This window comes from Delphinus delphis, chromosome 7 (assembly GCF_949987515.2).
Source record: "Delphinus delphis chromosome 7, mDelDel1.2, whole genome shotgun sequence".
Lineage (NCBI taxonomy): Eukaryota > Metazoa > Chordata > Mammalia > Artiodactyla > Delphinidae > Delphinus > Delphinus delphis.
This window is the reverse complement of record NC_082689.1, coordinates 7,378,391-7,400,874: the sequence shown is the minus strand read 5'-3', so window position 1 is coordinate 7,400,874 and position 22,484 is coordinate 7,378,391. Positions and strand designations below refer to the sequence as shown.

Genomic DNA, 22,484 nt, shown 5'->3' with positions numbered 1-22,484 from the left:
TTAACCCTTCTCTCCACTTCGTATGCAGTAAGACGTTGTGTGGCTACTGGAAACACCGTTGGCTTTGGGATCTATATACACTGGGATTTAAATCCTGGCATGGCCATATGCTTGCCATGTGTCCTTGGGAATGTTACAAAACTACCTCTGACCCTTATTAGCTTGTTCATCTGTAAAAATGGGGATATGAACAGATATGGGTTTTTTTGAGGATGAAATTAGTTCCCAGTAAATGCCTGGTACTTTCTTCTAGATGTGTTGAAGGGTATTGATATAAACTAGAGCCCACTGGTAGTTCAGTCTACTTAGAAGCAGAACAGATATAGGTGATGGAGCTCATTCAGGGACAAGGAAACAGCTTTTTTCATTATGCTTCTGGATATTTAGCCATGTATGTAAGCTCTGACATGCCTCACTCTTTTCCCCTCCTGTCTTACAGTTTGGGAAGGTGGTAGCGTATGGGATCTTCCCCTGGACACCACCACTCCGGGACCTGCCCTTGAACAGCTTCAGCAGATGGAGAAGGCCAAGGCTGCAAAGGTCTGAAACTCATTCTTCCATAGCAGTGCATGCTTTCCAACCGCAGCTCGTAGACGTTTGTTTATTGATGTCTCTATTTCTCTAGCTACTTATACATGTTTCCTTTTAGTTCACGGCTACGTAGCTGGTTTAAGCACACTCATACTCTGTCATTATTGTGCCGCCTTCTCCCCAAAAAGACCTCACAACAATTTAAAGTAACAAGTTTAAATTAAATCAATTAAAATTGGTTTGTCGACACATTAATGATCATGGTGGTATGTTACGTTATTCATGGTATAAATTCTTGTAAGATCATAAGAAAATATCCACTACATAGCTTATTATAAGACCCTTGGTCTGAGGCTTGAGTTCCCACATTGAATCTTTATGGTGGTGTTTGTTTACGCCTCTTAGTGCCTAAGACATGCAGCTGAAAAGCTCAACATTAATATTACATTCTGTGTTCTATTCACATCTTCTGGAGGAGCTAGGAATCTTGAATTTTGGTTTTAGTACTTGTCAGAAGAGGTTGTCTGTGAACCCTTAGTGTTATTGAAATGATTTCTGGGTTCTCATGCCTCCGAGAAAATCTTATTCCTATTTTATGTTTAGTGCATTCTTATCCCGAGGTAGTGACAGTATCCTTAGAGTGCCCAGAATATGAAATGAGTTCAGAGTCAGGATTTGTCTCCATATGAGTGACAGACCATAATTCAAACAATTCTTGAGTTTGTTCTTGTTCCATAGCGCTTTGTGCTGGGAACACATAGATGATGAAAGTGTGCATTCTTGTCTGGTGTGTGTGTGTGTTGGGGGCGTTGGGAAGATGATGACACAGGCAAGCAACACAAGGAAGCACATGGGCCAGCTACCTAGCAGGAGAGGTGGGGATCAGGAATCGGGTGACACTTTGGATGGATGGTAATACCTGAGCCCGTTTCACTTGAAGGGTAGTAGGATTTAGCTCAGTTGAAGGGTTTTGGGTTGACAGAGTAGAAGGAGGTGAAAATTAAACTGCAGTTGGAGGAAACAAGACCTGTAAAGGCTAGAAGTGTATGAGAACATCCTGGCACAGCAAACAGTTAAATAATTTGGTCCAGTCTAGAGCTGGTGTGTCTGAGGAATAAATGATGAGAGAGATTAAAGAAGATGAGGCAGGCCAATCAGGAGGATCCTTACCCGTGTCACGTTAAAGACTTAGGATTTATTTTCAAGGTGAAGGATGGTATTAAATGTAAGCCTGGGAGTGATTTTTTTTGGTGGAGGTTGGATGTTGAACTGGGGACTCTGGGCAAAATAGGATGCTGGGAAACCAGGTAAGAGACTGTTAGGAATGTGGATGAGAAAGTAAAGGCCTGAATTATATGTGTGGCAATAGGACTGGAGATTAGGGGCTGGATTTGACTAGTATTGGGGAATTATACATGATAGAGTTTGTTAAGTGGTTGATCTTCAGATTTTAAAGAACTTCTGTAATTTTTCAACAACGTTGCAGTTGAAACCTTGTTAGACACATTGTTAGATCTTCAATCAGAAAATCCTTTGTAGGGATGAGCAAAGAAACGCCATCCCAAGAGAATTCTGATGTTACTCTCAACACAGGCCACTCTCCCACATATAGGAGATGTGCAGTAGTAGTATGGAGCGAAGAGACAGGTAAAAAGTAGGGGTGAGTGCATCCAGCTTAGAAGAGCATAAAACTTTCTGGTTACTATGACATAGCAGAGCTTAGAGCTCTCACAGAGTTGCTTTCATCAGCCACTTGCACTACACGTTAACTGAGTGAATGGTGGTGTCTCCACCTTCCAGTGTCTGCACTGACCAGCTCCTAACAGTACTGGTCAGTGATGTTGGAGTGTTCTGTGCTTGGCCTCAAGTTTCTAAGAGCACCCTTGTGTAACCACAGCTAGAGCAGGAGAGAAGAGAGGCAGAAATGAGGGCAAAACGGGAAGAGGAGGATCGAAAGAGGCAAGAAGAACTCCGGAGACAACAGGAGGAAATTCTTCGGAGACAGCAGGAGGAAGAAAGGAAAAGGCGCGAGGAAGAAGAGCTTGCCCGAAGGAAACAGGTATGTCTGAGAACTCTGCTTGTACGATTAGCACTGAAGGAGGGCCTGCGGGACATCTTGCTCACTCCCGTCATTTCACAGGTCATAGTTCTCCTGGAGAAGGCTCCCCTAAGGCATCAGGGAGTTAGCAGGATTGGGATTAGAACTTTAGGAGACTCACTTCCCTTTAGGAAAAATGTCTGTCACCCACTAACACCCACTGGAGGGATATTCTTCAGTCCTAGTAACTCATTGGAGTTGATTGCTTTTACATATTTCCTGGGGTTTTATAAACCAGTTAGATTTCAGAAGTAATTAAGTCCTGAAGTATTTATAACCAGTGACACTGAATGTTTTTCATGTTTTGTGGCCACTTGTATTTCTTTTTTGGGAATTCTTTATTATGTGCTTGGACCTTTTTCTACTGGGATTTTTAAAGATCCCATTTGAAAGAATCCACTCTGAAACAGCCCCAGTGTCTAGCCTTTGCTTCACATTTCCTTCTTGTTTTTTGCCCTAAGAGGAACTCTGAAAAAAGGCATCCATGTCATGCTGAGATTAGCTTAGACCTAGTAGTATTTCGTAGAGTCACACTCTACGTTAGCAATGTAAGGACTTTAAGAAGTATTGCAGTAAAGAGATCTGTCTAATTCTGTGTTGCTAATTATTTCTTCCTAAGTTATTTTGACAGTGAGACCCTTTTCTGTATATTTAATATCCGTGAGACTTTAGTTCTAGCAACGTGTTCTGAGACACGTGGCTTTATTCAATACTTTTGACTGGAAAACTTCTCTACCTCACCAGGCATTTTTGGTGGCTATGTTGGTTTGACTTCTCTATGCCTTAGGTTCTCATTTGATTAAAAAAATAGGGACTAATGGTAGCAACAGAGAAACCGAAGCCTGCGTCCTTTTTAGTGTTAATCAGGAAGTGATGTAGGTAATGTAGAAACCAGGATGGACTTTGCACGTAGTGCTATTCAACTATTAATATTTTAAATACAAATTATTTTAACTCTTAATATACCTACTCCCCAGCTCACATATATACTTTTTGCCCTAGATCCTGGTTAGATACTTTTTATATATACTGTTAACAGGATCTTAGCCGCACATAGCCTGTTTCTTTCCAGATTATGATGTAATATATTAATTGAGATGCACGCACACGTGCGCACACACACTTGCTTTTTTTTTTAATTTAGGAGGAGGCTCTGCGACGCCAGAGGGAGCAGGAAATTGCATTACGGCGACAACGAGAAGAGGAAGAAAGACAGCAGCAAGAAGAAGCTCTTAGAAGACTGGAGGAAAGGAGAAGAGAAGAGGAAGAAAGGCGGAAGCAGGAAGAATTGTTACGCAAGCAGGTGATCAGATGGTTTGCTCTTCTCATTGCTTCTTTGAAGCTAGGAATTAGTGATTAAGAAAGTATTAGGATATTAGGAGAGCCTGTCTAAAACTTTTTCAGGTTGCTGCAAATTACCAAAAGAGATCTAACTGACTCTTAGTACTTTTGTGATAACCATCCCACATGTAATTATAAAAGCTGAACGAAATGTCAAGGAATCAAAACAAACAAAAAACGAGGGCACCAGAGAAAAATTGAAGGCCTGCTCTTAAAAAACCAAACGTGAGATCTGGAGGTTGACAACTTTTTGCCTTAGGGTACTCCCCAGTTCACACTTTTAGAGTGCACAGTTCCTTGCTGCTTAGTAAATCCATAAGTTGATGGCAGCGATGACCATTATCTGATTCTGCTGTAACCATGCCATTCTGCTGTTACGGGCTGCCAGAATCCCTAAAGCCTTTCATTTTAATGTTTAAGAACGGAGGTAGATTTTTTTTATTAGTAGATTTTCTTTTTAGATCAGTTGGAGATTTTCAGAAAAATTGGGATGATAGTGCAGTTTCCCCTATTATTATTTTACATTAGTGTGGTACATTTGTTATAATAAACCAATATTGACACATTAATAAATCAATATTGATGGATTATTATTAACTGAAGACCATAGTTTATTAACGTTTCTTCAGCTTTCCCCCAGTGTCCCTTTTCTGTTCCAGGATCTTATCCAGAATATTTCATTTAGTTGTCATGTCTCCTTAGCTTGTTCTTGGCTGTGACAGTTTCTCAGACTTCCCTTGTTTTTGATGACTTTGGCAGTTTTAAGGAATACTGGTCAGTGGATTGTAGGGTAACACTCTATCGGAGTTTGTCTGAAGATTTTCTCACAATCAGACTGGAGTTATGGGTGTTTCAGAAGAAGATCACAGAAGTTAAGTACCATTTTCATCACATACCAAGGGTACATATTACTAACATGACTTATGGTTATTGATGTTGACATTGATCACCTGGCTGCAGTAGTGCTTGTCAGGTATCTCCACTGTAAAGTTACTCTTTTTCCCCCTTACTGTACTCTTTGGAAGGAAGTCACCATGTACAGCAGTCCACACTTAGGGGTGTAGGTTTTTGTTTGTTGGTTGGATTGACACGAAGCTGGAGATTACCTGCTTTTGCTTAAGTTCTTGATTGAAACTCTTTGAGAAATCTAAATTCTTTAGAGGTAGATAGATAAGTTCCAGGTTAGATTCTTTGGTTTATTCATTTAACAGTTAATAGATTTTGTTAATATACTATATGCCAGTTGTTATGATTGTTTGCTGATAGAGTCCAAAACTTTTAAAGAAATTGTTTCTGTACTCAAGAAGCTCACAGACTATGTAGGTAATGATTTTACAAGAAATAAATGCCACATTTTGGATGCTTTCAGCTGAAAAATCAAAATATTCACCTAAAAATGGCTTAAACATTAGATAACGGTACTGCCTCACACATCAAGGTGTTCTTTGGAAATAAGGCAGTTAAACATGAATTTCAGTGACTCAGTGATATCATTAAGGATCCAGGTCCTTGGCATGCTTCTCCTCTGTCATCTCCTGGTGTGTTGACTTTTCCACCTGATGGTGCACACTCTGCTCTACCATTTCTTGGTATGTTGACCTTTTTTTTTGGCTGCAATGGGTCTTAGTTGTGGCACATGGGATCTTCATTGCAGTGTGTGGGCTCTTTGTTCTGGACGCGGGCTTCTCTCTAGTTGTGGTGCGTTGGCTCAGTAGTTGCAGCTCGCAGGCTTAGTTGCCGGTGGCACGTGGGATCTTAGGTCCCCGACCAGGGATCAAAACCATGTCCCCTGCATTGGAAGGTGGATTCTTAACCACTGGACCACCAGGGAAATCCCGGTGTATTGACTTTTGAGTTCATATTTTTTGCCTAATGGTTAGGAGTTTTGGATATGATACCATACCCTGTACCCAAAAAGGGAGTGACTCTTCTCTCATGCTTCTTTCCTTTTGTCTGGGAAGAATATCTTTTCTGGAAGCATCCCTTTGGCCTAAATCACATCACATGGCTGTCCCTGTTTACACTGGAAGCTTAAAAAGCAAAATCTGGCATTTTAAACCTCTGATGTGACAGGAGGGTCTGTCTGCAAAGAAGCAACCTGGAAGGAATTTTTGCTGGATAGGTAGTAACAGTTGCTGCCACAGATGGGCTAAGAGCAGACAGAGAGAGGAGGACAAGGTATACTTGGGCATAATCAAAAGGCAGAGGGGAAGTCTACCTCCTGAAGGCTAGGGAAGTACTCGTAGAGTGGCTGGTGTCTGCCCTGAGTTCTGGAGAATGGAGGGGAATGTGCTGTCTGGATAAGCTAGGCAGGGGTCCCCAACCCCCGGGATCTAATGCCTGATGCTCTGAGGTGGAGTGGATATAATAATAACAGAAATAAAGTGCACAATAAATGCAATGAGCTTGAATCATCCCGAAGCCACCTCACCCCCACCCCCAGTCCTTGGAAAAATTATCTTCCACGAAAACGGTCCCTGGTGCCAAAAAGGTTGGGGACCGCTGAGCTCTAGAGCATTGCAGGTGCAGTAATCAGACTGCACGGAGGAAGGCCAAGAAAATTCCACGGGGCACATGGAATGGTTTTGAGGGAGGGAAGCAGAAGGAAAATGAGCCAGGGTACTGCAGAAAGTAGTAGAGGGGTAGAGGATGGGTCAAAGAGAGACCTTCCAAGGGGCCTGTGAGCCATAACGGGTGAGAACCTGGCATGGAATTAAGTGGTTTTGTAAAGTTGCTTTGGGTCCGGAACTGGCTGAGGCTTGCCTGGTAATCTGTATTCTTGCAGGTCCTGACAGCTCTTTGCACTCAGCACCCTGAAAAGCTATCTCTGCCTCAATGTTGGAACAGTTTCCAAGAGACTTGCCTGCAGTTTGTGGTGATCTCTAAGAGATCAGTACTTACACAGATGTTCAAAGTGACATTCCTTTTATGTAGAAATCAGCAAATAAATTAAACATGATAATTATCCTGTAAGCATGCCTCTGACTGAAGCCTTGAAAAGTGATTCAGATTTTTTTTTTAAAACACAGTTAAATTTTATTATCATTTACTTTTCCTTCTGGGAAGGAAGAGGAGGCTGCGAAATGGGCCCGGGAAGAAGAAGAAGCCCAGCGTCGATTAGAGGAGAACCGGCTGCGAATGGAAGAGGAGGCAGCCAGACTCCGGCACGAGGAGGAGGAACGGAAGAGGAAAGAGCTGGAGCTCCAGCGGCAGAAGGAGTTAATGCGCCAGAGGCAGCAGCAGCAAGAGGCTCTCCGGAGGTTGCAGCAGCAACAGCAGCAGCAACAGCTGGCGCAGATGAAGGTGAAGCCTAGACACCAGCTAGACCACGCCAGACCATCCGTAGGAGCTACTTGTTAGCGTTTTTTTTTAGTTAAGTAGGTGCTGGCAGTGCAGTAGCAGTGAAACAGTGTACATTTTTTATGTTAAATATTGCTTGCTACCTTCGTTTTTTGATCAAGGAAACAATACGATGCATTGTACTTTGTGTTAGGCATTTTAAACAAGGGAAGAATAAATAAAAGAGGGTAGGACACGAGCAGTGATGCAGGCACAACCAAGTAAGTCTGTATGGTTCATAAATTTAAACATTGGAGTGCCTACTCTGTATCATTTCAGCACTGCTAAGACAAAGATAAATGAGACAAGGCAACTGTCCTCAGAGAGCTCATAGACTTATGAGGGCAAGAAACATAAACATTTGGATGTGTAAGCGGGAACCATCATACAGGGCTTGAAACATAGCTGACTGTGGGGGTTTATTGAAAGTTGGATTGAGGTGATGTGTGCAAAATGTTGTTTTAGGAGGATTCAAAGCATTATTTGAAATAAGTAGAAAGTGAGACTGGGAGACCAGTAAAGAGAGTGTGATGGTGGTGGTAAGAATGAGTAGGGCCAGAGGATGAGAATTGGCATAATAGCAATCAGCAAGACTTAGTGGTTCTCTGGATCTGAGGGACAAGGGCAGAAGTTGGAATGGCTCTTAGATGGTAAGCCTCCAATGACTGGGAAAGTAGTGGGACTGTTGATGAACTCTGAGTAATTGGAGAGGGAGAAGCAGGTTTATGGTAGAGTCTGCATAACTTCTCATGGGGTGTATGGCTAGCCATAAGGCTTAGTGTCTGTCCCCTGTCTTCAGGGAGCTCATGGGATAAAGACATAAACAGAAAATTAGAATACAGGGGGGTGGGTGTAGTAAGAGAGGGGGCATGAAGCAGTAATTCTCAGGGTGTGATCACCTGGGAATTTGTTAGGAATGCGCATTCTTGGGCCCTACCCCAGACCTACTGAATCAGAACCTCTTAGGACTGGGACCCAGCAATCTTGTTTGAATAAGCCCTCCAGGGATTCTGCTGCTCACTAATATGTGAGAACCACTGTCCACCTGAGAAGTTAGGGAAGGCTTCCTGAAAGAAGATAACTTCTAAACCTGAGTCATTAAGGGAGGGAAAAATTAAATTTAAAGAAAAAAAAAAAAGTCAGACAGTTTGGGGAATAGAGGGTGTTTGTGAGAGCAGACTGAAGTTGCTGGAGAGTGAGGTATGAGATAAGTGTGGGCAGGGTTCATATCACCATGGGCTGTATATACTCTATTAAGAAATTAGGACCTAGAGTGGTAAAAAGAATTTTCAGCTAGGAAATAACACTGCTAGATTTACAGGAGGGAATAAGTCACTTTGAGAGCTAAATAGGAGATGGACTTGAACAAAACTGGAGGTCAGTAGACCAGTTGAGAGGGGGTGATGGAGTTGTCTAGGCAAGGAATAGAAAAGTTTGATCTAAGCCTAGGGGTGGCAAGATTGGAAAGGAGGAGTTGGAGAAGCTGCTAATAACTGAGTGCTTGCTTTGTGTCAGGCACGTACTGACAGTTTTCCATTTTTTTTTCACAACCACCCTTATAAAGCTTAGGTATTAATACCTGTGTTTTACCAAAGAGGAGAAATGTTAAGAAGCTAAGTCGCTTGCCTTGGGTCCAGCTGAGAGTTGATAGCACTGCCCTGTATTAGAACCCATGAGTGTATGGCTCCAGGGCCTCGAAAAGGCTGTCAAAAGACTTTCTTAAGAGGCCCTACATCCCAGGATGTGGTGACTGATCAGAATATGAGGGTGAGAGAGAAGACAAAGGCAGGGGTAACTTCCAGATCTCTAACTTTTCTGTGTCTTTTGTTTGTCTGGTTTTGCCCTCCTATTCTCCCATGAAGACTGTAGAGCTACTTTATGGATAAGCATTCTGATTGAAGATAAAGAGCTCAAGATGGTTATGAGGAATTGCTGAAGGCTCTCGTGAGAAAAAAGCTTTTTAAAACGGCTTTATTTAGATATAATTCACATACCATGCAATTCAATCAGTTAAAGTATACAATTCAGTGGTTTTTAGCATATTTATAGATAGGTGCAACCATCAACACAATAGATTTTAGAACATTTTCATTACCACCCCCCAAACCCTCTAACTGTCACACCCCAGCCCCTATTTTCCCCTAACTTAGGGCTAAGTAACCCCTAATCTACTTTCTGTCTTTATTCTGTCTTGCCTATTTCTAGACACTTCAGATCAATGGAATCATATAATATGTGGTCTTTTGTGACTGGCTTCTTTCATTTAGCATAATGTTTTAAGGTTCTTGTAACATATATCAGTACTTTTCCCCCTTTTTTATAGTTGAATAATATTCCATTATGTGGATATGCCAGATTCTGTGTATTCATTCATCAGTTGATGGACATTTGAGCTGTTTCTACCTTTTGGCTTTTATGACTACTGCTGCCTTAAATAGTCATGTACAAGTTTTATGTGGATATATATACACACACACACACACACACACACACACACATATATATATATATTTAGAAGTGTAATTCCTGGGTCATATAATAACAGTGTGTTTACTGGTTTGAGGAACTGCCAGACTGTTTTCCAAAGTGGCTGCACCATTTTACGTTGAGTGTATGAGGGTTCAAGTTTCTCCACATCCTCATCAACCCATATTATCTGACTTTTTGATTATAGCCATCCTAGTAGGTGTCAAGTGAGAACTTGTGATTTTGGTTTGCATTTCCCTGGTGACTTGTGATGTTGAGCATGTTTTTATGTATTTATCGACCATTTGTATATCTTCTTTGAAGAAATGTCTATTTAAATCCTTTGCCTATTTTTTTAAATTAATTAATTAATTTTATTTATTTATTTTTGGCTGCGTTGGGTCTTCCTTGCTGCGTGCATGCTTTCTGTAGTTGGGGTGAGCGGGGGCTACTCTTCGTTGCAGTGAGTGGGCTTCTCATTGCATTGGCTTCTCTTGTGAGGAACACGGTCTCTAGGCACACGGGCTTCCGTAGTTGTGGCTCACGCGCTCTAGAGCGCAGGCTCAGTAGTTGCAGCGCACGGGCTTAGTTGCTCCGCGGCATGTGGGAACTTCCCGGACCAGGGCTTGAACCCTTGTCCCCTGCTGCATTGGCAGGCGGATTCTTAACCACTGCGCCACCAGGGAAGCCCTCCTTTGCCTATTTTTAAACTGGGTTGTCTTTTTCTTACTGAGTTTTTTAAGGGTTCTTTATATGTTCAATATTTAAGTTCTGTATCAAATGATTTAAAAATACTTTCTATTATTTGTTTTTTTTCACCTCCATATCTATAGTGTCCTTTGATGCACAAAAGTTTTAAATTTTTTTTTTTTTTTTCCGTACGCGGGCCTCTCACTGTTGTAGCCTCTCCCGTTGCGGAGCACAGGCTCCGGACGCGCAGGCTCAGTGGCCATGGCTCACGGGCCCAGCCGCTCCGCGGCATGTGGGATCTTCCTGGACCTGGGCACGAACCCGTGTCCCCTGCATCAGCAGGCGGACTCTCAACCACTGCGCCACCAGGGAAGCCCAAAAGTTTTAAATTTTGATGAAGTCCAAATTACTTACTTTTGTTGTTGTTGCTTGTGCTTTTGTTGTCATATCTAAGAATTGCTAAATCTGAGGTCATAAAGTTTACAGAATCCCATGTTTTCTTCTAAGACTTTGTAGTTTTAGCTCTTTGATCCATTTTGAGTTAATTTTTGTAAATTATGTGAGGTAAGGGTTTGACTTCATTCTTTTGCATGTGATTTATCTGGTTGTCCTAGCACCATTTGTTGAAAAAACTGTTCTTTGTCCACTGAATGGCTGTGGTGCTCGTCTTAAAAATTAGGCATGTGGGTTCATTTCTGCACTCTGAATTCTAGTCAGGTGATCTGTGTGATCGCTATGCTAGTAACACACTGCTTTGACATTACTATTGCTTTGTAGTTAAGTTTGAAATCAGTGTGAGTCCTCCAAATTTGTTCTTTTTTTTCCATATTGTTTTGGCTCTCCTGTGTTTCAATTCCATATGAATTTTAGAATGAGTTTGTCAGTTTTCACAAAGAAGCCAACTGGGATTCTGATAGGGATTGCATTAACTCTGTAAGATCAGTTTGGGGAGTTTTGACATCTTAACAATATTAAGTCTTCTAATCCATAAACATGGGATGTTTTTATATTTATTTAGATCTTCTTGAATTTCTTTTCAGTATTTTATAGTTTTTAGAGTATAACTTTTCTACTTCTTTCGTTAAATTTATTCTTAAGTATTTTGCCTTTCTGATGGTATTATAAATGGAATTTTCAAAATTTCATTTTCAGATTGTTCTTTGCAAGTGTATAGATGTACAGTTGATTTTTGTATATTGAGCTTGTATTCTGAAATCTTGCTGGACTGGTTAATTAATAGTGTCTTAGTGGATTCATTAGGATTTTCTGTACACAAGATCATGTTATCTGCAAATAGAGGTAGTTTTACTACTTTTTCCCCCAGTCTTTTATTTCTTTTTCTTGCCTGATTGCCCTGGCTAGAACCCCAGTACAGTGTTTAATAGAAATGGCAAGTGTGAATGTTCTTGTCTTATTTCCGATCTTGGGTTGATGTGGGGGAACACATCCAGTCTCTCACCATTAAATTTAATGTTAGCTGTGTGTTTTTTGTAGATGCCCTTCGTTAGGCTGAAGGAGTTGAGGATTTTTATGTCCATGTTCATAAGAGGTATTTGTCTGTAGTGTGTGTTTGTTTTCCCCTTGTGATTTCTTTGGTTTTGGTGTCAGGGTAATGCTGGCCTTGAAGAATGAGTCAGGAAATGTTCCCTCCAATTTTTTGGAAGGGTTTGTGAAGAATTTGTATTAATTCTTTAAATGCTTGGTAGAGTTCAGTGGTGATGAAACCATTTGTGCTTGGGCTTTTATTTGTGGATAGTTTTTTGATTACTAATTCCATGTCTTTACTTCTAATAGGTCTATTTGGATCATCTGTTTCTTCTTGAGTTAGTTTTGGTTAGTTTATATCTTTATAGAAATCTGTCTTTTTCATCTAGATTATCTAATTGATTGGCAAGCACTTGTTCATAGTATTCCTTTGTATTTCTTTTTGTTCCTGTAACATCAGTAGTGATGTGCTTCTTTTATTTCTGATTGTAGTAATTTGAGTCTGTTGGGGTTTTTTCCTCATGGACAATCAGGTTAAGTCGGTTTTGTTGATATTTTTAGAGAACTGGTTTTTGGTTTCATTGATTTTTCTCTTATCTAGTTCATTAATTTCTTCTTTCATCTTTATTATTTCTTGCCTTCTGCTTGCTGTAAGTTTAGTTTGCTCTTTTTCTCTAGTATCTCAGGGTAGAAGGTTAGTTTTTTATTCATTTGATATCTTTCTTCTTTCTCAATTAGGCATTTGCAGTTATAAATTGCTTTAGCTGCTACCCATAAGTTTTGATTTCTTCTTTGATCCATTGGTTATTTAGGAGGGTTTTAGTTTCACTTATTTGAGAGTTTCCAAAATTTGTTTCTTACTCATTTCTAATTTTGTTCCATTGTGATCAGAGAACATACTTTGTATATTTCTATTCTTTTAAATGAATTATTGAAGTTTAGTTTTATGTCTTAGAATAAAGTTTTATTTCTGGCATAAAGTTTTACCTTCTTTAGGTCTATCCTGAAGAATGTTCCATGTTCACTTGAGAAGAACGTATAGTCTACTCTTGTTGAGTGGAGTGTTCAATAGATGTTTACTAGGTCTAGTCAGTTTATAGCGTTGTTCAAGTCTTCTAGTTCCTCATTGATCTTGTAGTTGTTTTGCCTCTTACTGAACGTGGAGTATTGAAGTCTCGAAGTATTACTGTTGAATTGTATATCTCCTTCTGTTTCTGCCATTTCTTGCTTCATGTATTTTGGTGCTCTCTTGTTAGGTGCATATATGTTTATAATTGTTATATATGTTCCTGCTGGATTGACCCTTTTATTATCATAAAATGTTCCTCTTTATCTCTATTAACATTTTTTTTGTTTTAAAGTATGTTTTGTCTGATAATGGTATAGTGATTCCAGCTCTCTTCTGGTTGCTGTTTGCCTGATAAATCTTTGTTTATTCTTTTACTTTTGATCTGTTTATACCTTTGAATATAAATTACGTCTTTTTTAGACAGTATAGTTCAATCTTATTTTCTTATCCAGTCTGATAATCTCTGCCTTTTTATTGGATTCTTTAACCTATTCACATTTAATGATATTATTGATATAGTTGGATTTATATCTGCCATTTAACTTTCTGTTTTTTACATCCTTTCTGTTTCTCTGTTCTTCTTTTACTGCTTCTTTTTGCGTTAAGTAAATTATTTTCTAATGTAGCATTTTAATATCCTTAATGATTTTCATCACTGTATTTTCCAGTTTGACACAGATATGCTACTCTCTTAAAGCTCTGTTCCTTTTTTCTCCTTTTTGTAGTATTTTTGTTGTATCACATCTTGTAAATGTTACAAATGCAATGATAAAATGTTATATTTATTCCTTTATATTGTCTCTTAAAGACGCTGAGAGAAGGGAAGCAAGTATGTATGTATAGCTTTCGTTATATAACCTTATTTATCATTTCTGCTTCTCTTAAATTGTACCTGTGGATTCAAGTTACCATATGGAGTCATTAGCTTACTACAGCTTTGTTTTCACTTAACTCCTTTGTGCCATTTTTGACATATTAGATTTTTGTATGTTATAGGTCCAACAATATATATATACATTGTTTTATGCGGTTGCTTTTAAAATCAGTTAAAAGAGGAAGAAATGTACATGTACTACTGTTTTTTATAATTATATAATTAATTTTATTGGTGCTCTTCGCTTTCTCATGCGGATTCAGACTATTTTCTAGGGTCACTTGCTTTTAGCCTGAAGAACTTCCTTTAGTATTTCTTGTAAGGTGAGTCTGCTGGCAACAAATTTTCTAATTTTATCTGGGAATGTCTTTATTTCTCCTTCATTTTTGAAAAGTAGCTTTACTGAATATAGAAATCTTGGTTGACAGTTTTTGTTCATTTGAAGACTTTGAATATCTTATCCCACTGCCTTCTGGCCTTCATTGTTTCTGATGAGAAGTCAGATGTTGATTTTATTGGGATTCCCTAGTAAGTGATAATTTGTTTTTCCTCCTTATTGCTGCTTTCAAGATTTTCTCCTTGCTTTTGGCTTTCAGCGTTTTTACCATGATAATGTCTATTTGTGGATCTCTTTGGGTTTATCCTATTGGGAGTTTGTTCAGCTTCTTGGATATGTAGATTAATGTTTTTTCTATAAATTTGAGATTTAGGTCACAATTTTTCTGCTCCTCTTTCCTCTTCTTCTGATACTTGCATTATGCACATGTTGGTGCACTCAGTGGTATCTCACATTTCTCTAAGGCTCTCCATTTTTCTTTATTCTTTTTTTCTCTGTTCTTTGGATTGCATAATCTCTGTTGCTCTCTCTTCAAGTTCACTAAATTCTTTTGCCAGTTCAGATATACTTTTGAGCTCCTGCAGTGATTTTTCATTTCAGTTATTACGTTTTTGAACTCCAGAATTTCCTTTTGGTTCTTTTTTTTTTTTTATGTGGTACGCGGGCCTCTCTGTTGTGGCCTCTCCCGTTGCGGAGCGCGGGCTCAGCGGCCATGGCTCACGGGCCCAACCGCTCCGCGTCATGTGGGATCCTCCTGGACCGGGGCACGAACCCGTGTCCCCTGCATCGGCAGGCGGACTCTCAACTACTGCGCCACCAGGGAAGCCCTAGTTATCCATTTTATACATATTAGTGTATATATGTCAATCCCAATCTCCCAATTCATCACACCACCACCCCACCCTCCTGCCGCGTACCCCCCCTTGGTGTCTATACATTTGTTCTCTACATCTGTGTCTCAATTTCAACCCTGCAGATCGGTTCATCTGTACCATTCTAGGTTCCACATATATGTGTTAATATATAATATCTGTTTTTCTCTTTCTGACTTACTTCACTCTGTATGACAGTCTCTAGATTCATCCACATCTCTACAAGTGACCCAGTATCGTTCCTTTTTATGGCTGAATAATATTCCATTGTATATATGTACCCCATCTTCTTTATCCATTCGTCTGTCGATGGGCATTTAGGTTGCTTCCATGACCTGGCTATTGTAAATAGTGCTGCAGTAAACATTGGGGTGCATGTGTCTTTTTGAATTATGGTTTTCTCAGGGTATATGCCCAGTAGTGGGATTGCTGGGTCATATGGTAATTCTATTTTTCATTTTTTAAGGAACCTCCATACCATTCTCCATAGTGGCTGTATCAATTTACATTCCCATCAACAGTGCAAGAGGGTTCCCTTTTCTCCACACCCTCTCCAGCATTTGTTGTTTGTAGATTTTCTGATGATGCGCATTCTAACTGGTGTGAGGTGATACCTCATTGTAGTTTTGATTTGCATTTCTCTAATAATTAGCGATGTTGAGCAGCTTTTCATGTGCTTCTTGGCCATCTGTATGTCTTCTTTGGAGAAATGTTTATTTAGGTCTTCTGCCCATTTTTGGATTGGGCTGTTTGTTTTTTTAATATTGAGCTGCATGAGCTGTTTATATATTTTGGACATTAATCCTTTGTCCATTGATTCGTTTGCAAATATTTTCTCCCATTCTGAGGGTTGTCTTTTTGTCTTGTTTCCTTTGCTTTGCAAAAGCTTTTAAGTTTCATTAGGTCCCATTTGTTTATTTTTGTTTTTATTTCCATTACTCTCGGAGGTGGATCAAAAAAGATCTTGCTGTGATTTATGTCAAAGAGTGTTCCTCCTGTGTTTTCCTCTAATAAGAGTTTTATACTGTCCGGTCTTACATTTAGGTCTCTTAATCCATTTTGAGTTTATTTTTGTGTATGGTGTTAGGGAGTGTTCTAATTTCATTCTTTTACAAGTAGCTGTCCAGTTTTCCCAGCACCACTTATTGAAGAGACTGTCTTTTCTCCATTGTATATCCTTGCTTCCTTTGTCATAGGTTAGTTCACCACAGGTGCGTGGGTTTATCTCTGGGCTTTCTATTCTGTTCCATTGATCTATATTTCTGTTTTTGTGGCAGTACCATATTGTCTTGATTACTGTAGCCTTGTAGTATAGTCTGAAGTCAGGGAGTCTGATTCCTCCAGCATCATTTTTTTCCCCTCAAGACTGCTTTGGCTATTTGGGGTCTTCTGTGTCTCCATACAAATTTTAAGATTTTTTTTGTTCTAGTTCTGTAAAAAATGCCATTGGTAGTTTGATAGGGATTGCACTGGATCTATAGATTGCTTTGGGTAGTTAGTCATTTTCACAATATTGATTCTTCCAATCCAAGAACATGGTGTATCTCTCCATCTGTTTGTGTCATCTTTAATTTCTTTCATCAGTGTCTTACAGTTTTCTGCATACAGGTCTTTTGTCTCCCTAGGTAGGTTTATTCCTGGGTATTTTATTCTTTTTGTTGCAATGGTAAATGGGAGTGTTTCCTTCATTTCTCTTTCAGATTTTTCGTCATTAGTATATAGGAATACAACAGATTTCTGTGCATTAATTTTGTATCCTGCTAGTCTACCAAATTCATTGATTAGCTCTAGTAGTTTTCTGGTAACATCTTTAGGATTCTCTATGTATAGCATCATGTCATCTACAAACAGTGACAGTTTTACTTCTTCTTTTCTGATTTGGATTCTTTTTATTTCTTTTTATTCTCTGATTGCCATGGCTAAGACTTCCAAAACTATGTTGAATAATAGTGGTGGGAGTAGACATCCTTGTCTTGTTTCTGATGCTTTCAGTTTTTCACCGTTGAGAATGATGCTTGCTGTGGGTTTGTTGTATATGTTCTTTATTATGTTGAGGTAGGTTCCCTCTCTGCCCACTTTCTGGAGAGTTTTTATCGTAAGTGGGTGTTGAATTTTGTCAAAAGCGTTTTCTGCATCTATTGAGATGATCATATGGTTTTTATTCTTCAGTTTGTTAATATGGTGTATCACATTGATTGATTTGCATATATTGAAGAATCCTTGCGTCTCTGGGATAAATCCCACTTGATCATGGTGTATGATCCTTTTAATGTGTTGTTGGATTCTGTTTGCTAGTATTTTGTTGAGCATTTTTGCATGTATATTCATGAGTGATATTGGTCTGTGATTTTCTTTTTTTGTAATATCTTTGTCTGGCTTTGGTATCAGGGTGGCCTCATAGAATGAGTTTGGGAGTGTTCCTTCCTCCGCAATTTTTTGGAAGAGTTTGAGAAGGACGGGTGTTAGCTCTTCTCTAAATGTTTGATAGAATTCACCTGTGAACTCATCCAGTCCTGGACTTTTGTTTGTTGGAAGATTTTTTTTTTTTAAATAAATTTATTTTTATTTATTTATTTTTGGCTGTGTTGGGTCTTCGTTGCTGCGCCCGGGCTTTCTCTACTTGTGGCGAGCGGGGGCTACTCTCCGTTGCGGTGTGCGGGCTTCTCATTGCAATGGCTTCTCTTGTTGTGGAGCACGGGCTCTAGGCGTGCAGGCTTCAGTAGTTGTGGCGCACAGGCTTAGTTGCTCCGCGGCATGTGGGATCTTCCCAGACCAGGGCTCGAACCCGTGTCCTCTGCACTGGCAGACAGATTCTTAACCACTGAGTCACCAGGGAAGCCCTGTCAGAAGATTTTTAATCAGAGTTTCAATTTCCTTACTTGTGATTGGTCTGTTCATATTTTCTGTTTCTTCCTGGTTCAGTCTGGGAAGCTTATACCTTTCTAAGAATTTGTCCATTTCTTCCAGGTTGTCCATTTTATTGGCATAGAGTTGCTTGTAGTAGTCTCTTAGGATGCTTTGTATTTCTATGGTGTCTGTTGTAACTTCTCCTTTTTCATTTCTAATTTTATTGATTTGAGTCCTCTCCCTCTTTTTTTGATGAGTTTGGCTAATGGTTTATCAATTTTGTTTATCTTCTCAAAAGAACCAGCTTTTAGTTTTATTGATCTTTGCTATTGTTTTCTTTGTTTCTGTTTCATTTATTTCTGCTCTGATATTTATGATTTCTTTCCTTCTGCTAACTTTGGGTTTTGTTTGCTCTTCTTTCTCTAGTTCCTTTAGGTGTAAGGTTAGATTGTTTATTTGAGATTTTTCTTGTTTCTTGAGGTAAGCTTGTATTGCTACAAACTTCCCTCTTAGAACTGCTTTTGCTGCATCCCATAGGTTTTGGATCATCGTGTTTTTGTTGTAATTTGTCTCTAGGTATTTTTTGATTTCCTCTTTGATTTCTTCAGTGATCTCTTGGTTATTTAGTAATGTATCGTTTAGCCTCTCTGTGTTTGTGTTTTTTACGTTTTTTCCCCTGTAATTCATTTCTAATCTCATAGATTATTTAAAAAATAGTCTCTGTATCTTTATTATTATTATTATTATTTTTTTTTTTGCGGTACACGGGTCTCTCACTGTTGTGGCCTATCCCATTGCGGAGCACAGGCTCCGGACGTGCAGGCTCAGCAGCCACGGCTCACGGGCCCAGCCGCTCCGCGGCATGTGGGATCTTCCCGGACCGGGGCACGAACCCGTGTCCCCTGCATCAGCAGGCGGACTCTCAACCACTGCGCCACCAGGGAAGCCCTCTGTATCTTTATTGATATTGTTTATTTGATGTGATATTGTTAACATGTCTACTTTTACTCCTTTAATCATGGTTTCCTTCTCTGAACATATTTATAAGACTTTGATGTCTTTGTTAAATCTGACATCTGATCGTTCACTATCACAGGCAGTGTCTATTGCCAGCTTTTTTCCTGGTATATAGATATACTTTCTTGCTAATGCACTGTAGCAGTTCTGGGTTCTGGTCCTCCCTCCACCCCCACTCATTATTATTATTTGTTTTGTGGCTAGCTAGATTAATTTAGTGAACTTCCCCGCCTCTCCCCCAATAGTGTGAAGCCTCTGCTGGGGCTTCTCTGGGGATGCAGCATTGGGTATGCTCACAGTCACTCTGGGCTGACAGTGGTTTGGGCTGGGCTCTCCTTGACTGTCTTGTTCCACATTTAGGCTGTTAAACTCCACTAGTTGCTAACTGGATTATTCTCTTCTCAGAAGAACCCTTGGGCATAAAATGTTCCAAAAGCCTGATCCAATCAAACTCAAGCTCTTTTGAAGAGGTACTTCCTGAGGTTTATATTTGAGATTTGTTCTGACCCTAGGCAGACTCCTTCTAGCTTGGTTCTCTGAGACAAAGAAGCAGAGTACAGTTTAGCCTGTATCTCCAGTGAATCTACCAGTTAACCCCTTGCCTTTCACTGCAACATCCACTGTTTTTGAAAGTGCCCTTAGGGTTGAACTCCTCACTCTCCACACTCTGTTGCAAATGAAGTCAGTTCCTTTGGGAAGAGGTCTGCAGCTCTCTCTATTCCAATCTGTTCCACCCACCTCTGCTTCAAGACAGAAGTCCCAGAGTCACAGCTCTGGAGCTGGGAACAATGGCGCCTGCTTTATGAATTGAGCCCTTGGGGGAGGGGCAGTAGCCTCAGGTCTTCTTGGCTTGCCTCTCCTGGTGGGGTGGAACCTCTGCCTTTCAAAGTGGCAGCCAGGGCCCTAGTAGTCTCTGTAGCACTGTGTAGTTTCCATCCCAGAAGTCGGGGCTAGGCATAAGAAGGGAGCCACCTCTCCTCTCAGCTGTGTTTGTCCGTAGCTTAGCCTTTGCAACAGGTAGCTGGAGCCAGGATGAGAATTGTTGATATCGTGCACTTCCCGGGAAGGCAGCCCACTGACTGTCAGCTAACGGGGAGAGAGGGAGGCCTGTGTTCTTTGCTGCCTTCATCTGAAGTAGTGTTTCTGTCTGGCTGAGCTAGCAGTTGGGAGAGAGTGGGTCATGGTACTGCAGACTCTGTTCTTACTGAGTTTTAGCAGATTTTCTTAAAGAAATGTTATCAAAAATAGTGTTGAAAAAGTAAGGTAGCAATGTCAGGGCAGGAAAAAAAAAAGTAATGTTTTTTAAATCAGCAAAGTATAATTAGACATTCAGCGGGCAGAAAATGTACCAAATTCCCAACTGTTTGCTTCTGACTTGGGAAAGAGTTGTTATGAAAAGCGTGATTGACAAACTTCAGTTCTCTGAGTGGGCAGTACAGGATGTTGGTTGAACTGGAAAATGCCCTGAGGCAATGTTGATGGAGTGATGGGGTATTATTTCTTATGTACAAATAAGATTTAAGGGAAATTGATAGCTATCTGCAGACGTTTGTCTGTCATGTGAAAAAAGACTTAGATTTGTTCTGCATTACTCCAGAGAGCAGACTCATGAATCATGAGCAAAAAGTACAGTGAAGTATACTTTGGCACAAAATATAGGAGGATTTCAGAGGTTTTTGAAAGAGGAATAGGCCATTTCAGGAGGCAGTGAATCTGTCCTTGATGCTGGCTGAGTTTCTGCTGAAGAGGACTGGCGATTGGTTTCTGGGTACCGCGGGGTGATACAGCCACTGAGATTTTCGACAGCATCAGTGGTTGCTGGTTCTGACTGCATCAGAATTACAAAAATATGCGAATTGGTTGGCTTTACCTTTGGGTCTTTTGATTCCTTGAGTGTGGGGCTGGGGCATCTACATTTTTACGGGTCCTCCAGGTGATGCCACCAGGTTTGAGATCTGCTGCCAGGTTTGATCTTGATAGTGCTTTCCAAAACGTGTCATTTCCTGTGGAGAAAAAGAGTTCATTTGTGCTCAACTTTGCCTACTTAGTCCCCCATCTTTCTCTCTTAGCTGCCTCCTGTACCCCTCTCCTACCCTAGCACAGGTGCATTTTGAGAGAAATGCCGGTACTACCCATCATTGGGCAAAAAATGTTAAAGGATCTATTATGTTCGGTAGTGTTGAGGGTACTCATTTGGAGAGCTGTCTGGTAACATCAGTGACAGTTTAAACTGTTTTTACTCGTATCGCATCAGTTCCAGTTTTAGAGATTCCTACTGAAGAGCCATTCTTTTTTGGGACTGTTTGGCATTTTGTTTGTTTTGATCCATCCATGCTCATGTATTGTTTCTATTAAACATATTTTAAGTCTGGTTAGATTTGGTTTTTGTTTGCTTTTAAGAGCCTTAAGATGTCTCAAAATTAGAGTGTATCTTTCTTCTGGCCCAGAAAGGCCAAGGGATTCCCCTAGAAATAATCAAGCTTTTGAGAACACTAAAGTATTCAGGACTCATATATTTACACTTTATTTTAGTTGATAATTTTAAGGCATAGGAAAAATAGAATTATTGATTAAAACCAGCTTAGTGCTCACTACTAGAAGGCACAGCCTGGTTAACTCCCTTTCATGAAAGACTGATAGAAAACTGTGCCTGGCATCTTTCCTCAGCTGCCCACCTCAGCTCTCCCTTCACAAATCTTGCCCTTGCTACTTTCATTGGAAAGTAGCATATCTTGTCCTTTATTACCTCCTTGGATTAAAAACTTAGTGATTCTTTTGTTTACTTCTTTCTCTTTATGGTTGTATATTGGTGTATATGTCAATGCCAGGTGTAACAAATTTGCAGTTTCGTAATGGTAGATCAAATAAAAGTGTATTGATGTACTTAAGTTGTTTTAAAATAATCTTGTGACAAAAAAATTACGTAAAAGCAGACTGACTGGGAGAGTAGTACGTAAAAGGATTGAAGAAGGAAATTTGAATTGGGTGTTATAAATGGAGTTGAAAGAAACATGAATGTTCTGGCTGTACTTAATGCATTATTGCCCCTTTGTTTCCTGTACATGTTTCCTCATGAACTCGTTTGCCTTCCTTTTTTGTTAGCTTCCCTCTTCTTCAACATGGGGCCAGCAGTCCAATACGACAGCATGTCAGTCCCAGGCAACACTATCATTGGCTGAAATCCAAAAACTAGAAGAGGAACGAGAACGGCAACTTCGAGAGGAGGTAAGTTTTAAAAGTAACAGTGATCTAGACAGTCAGTGAATAGCTAGTGTGCATCATGGATGAGTGGCTACTAAAGATAACTATTATTGTCAGAGCTGCTGTGTGTCTGAATTGGATATGTGTTATTCACCTCTTTATCCTGTAATATGGTCTCTAGCAAGTATGAAGGATCTCATAGGAATAACATTAAGATTGGATACATAAATGTTCAGTTACCTTAAACATTTTAACCATAGCTCTTGAGAGAATAGCTCGTAAATAAAAGTTACTTGGGTGTTTCAAAATTGGGGGTG

General features: G+C 39.9%; 1 protein-coding gene across 4 annotated transcripts in view; it reads left to right on the top strand.

Annotated features, from left to right (window-relative positions):
• The window catches only part of GIGYF2 (GRB10 interacting GYF protein 2), a 126,355-nt gene that overhangs the window by 90,962 nt on the left and 12,909 nt on the right, over nucleotides 1–22,484 (top strand). For 3 of the 4 annotated variants that reach the window (XM_060015918.1, XM_060015917.1, XM_060015919.1), the window contains 5 exons: nucleotides 440–540; nucleotides 2,429–2,590; nucleotides 3,774–3,932; nucleotides 7,037–7,273; nucleotides 22,069–22,191. In XM_060015918.1, coding sequence (XP_059871901.1) covers nucleotides 440–540; nucleotides 2,429–2,590; nucleotides 3,774–3,932; nucleotides 7,037–7,273; nucleotides 22,069–22,191 — 782 coding nt within the window. The remainder of the gene's footprint in view (nucleotides 1–439; nucleotides 541–2,428; nucleotides 2,591–3,773; nucleotides 3,933–7,036; nucleotides 7,274–22,068; nucleotides 22,192–22,484) is intronic. The other variant, XM_060015920.1, reaches the window with a different exon arrangement.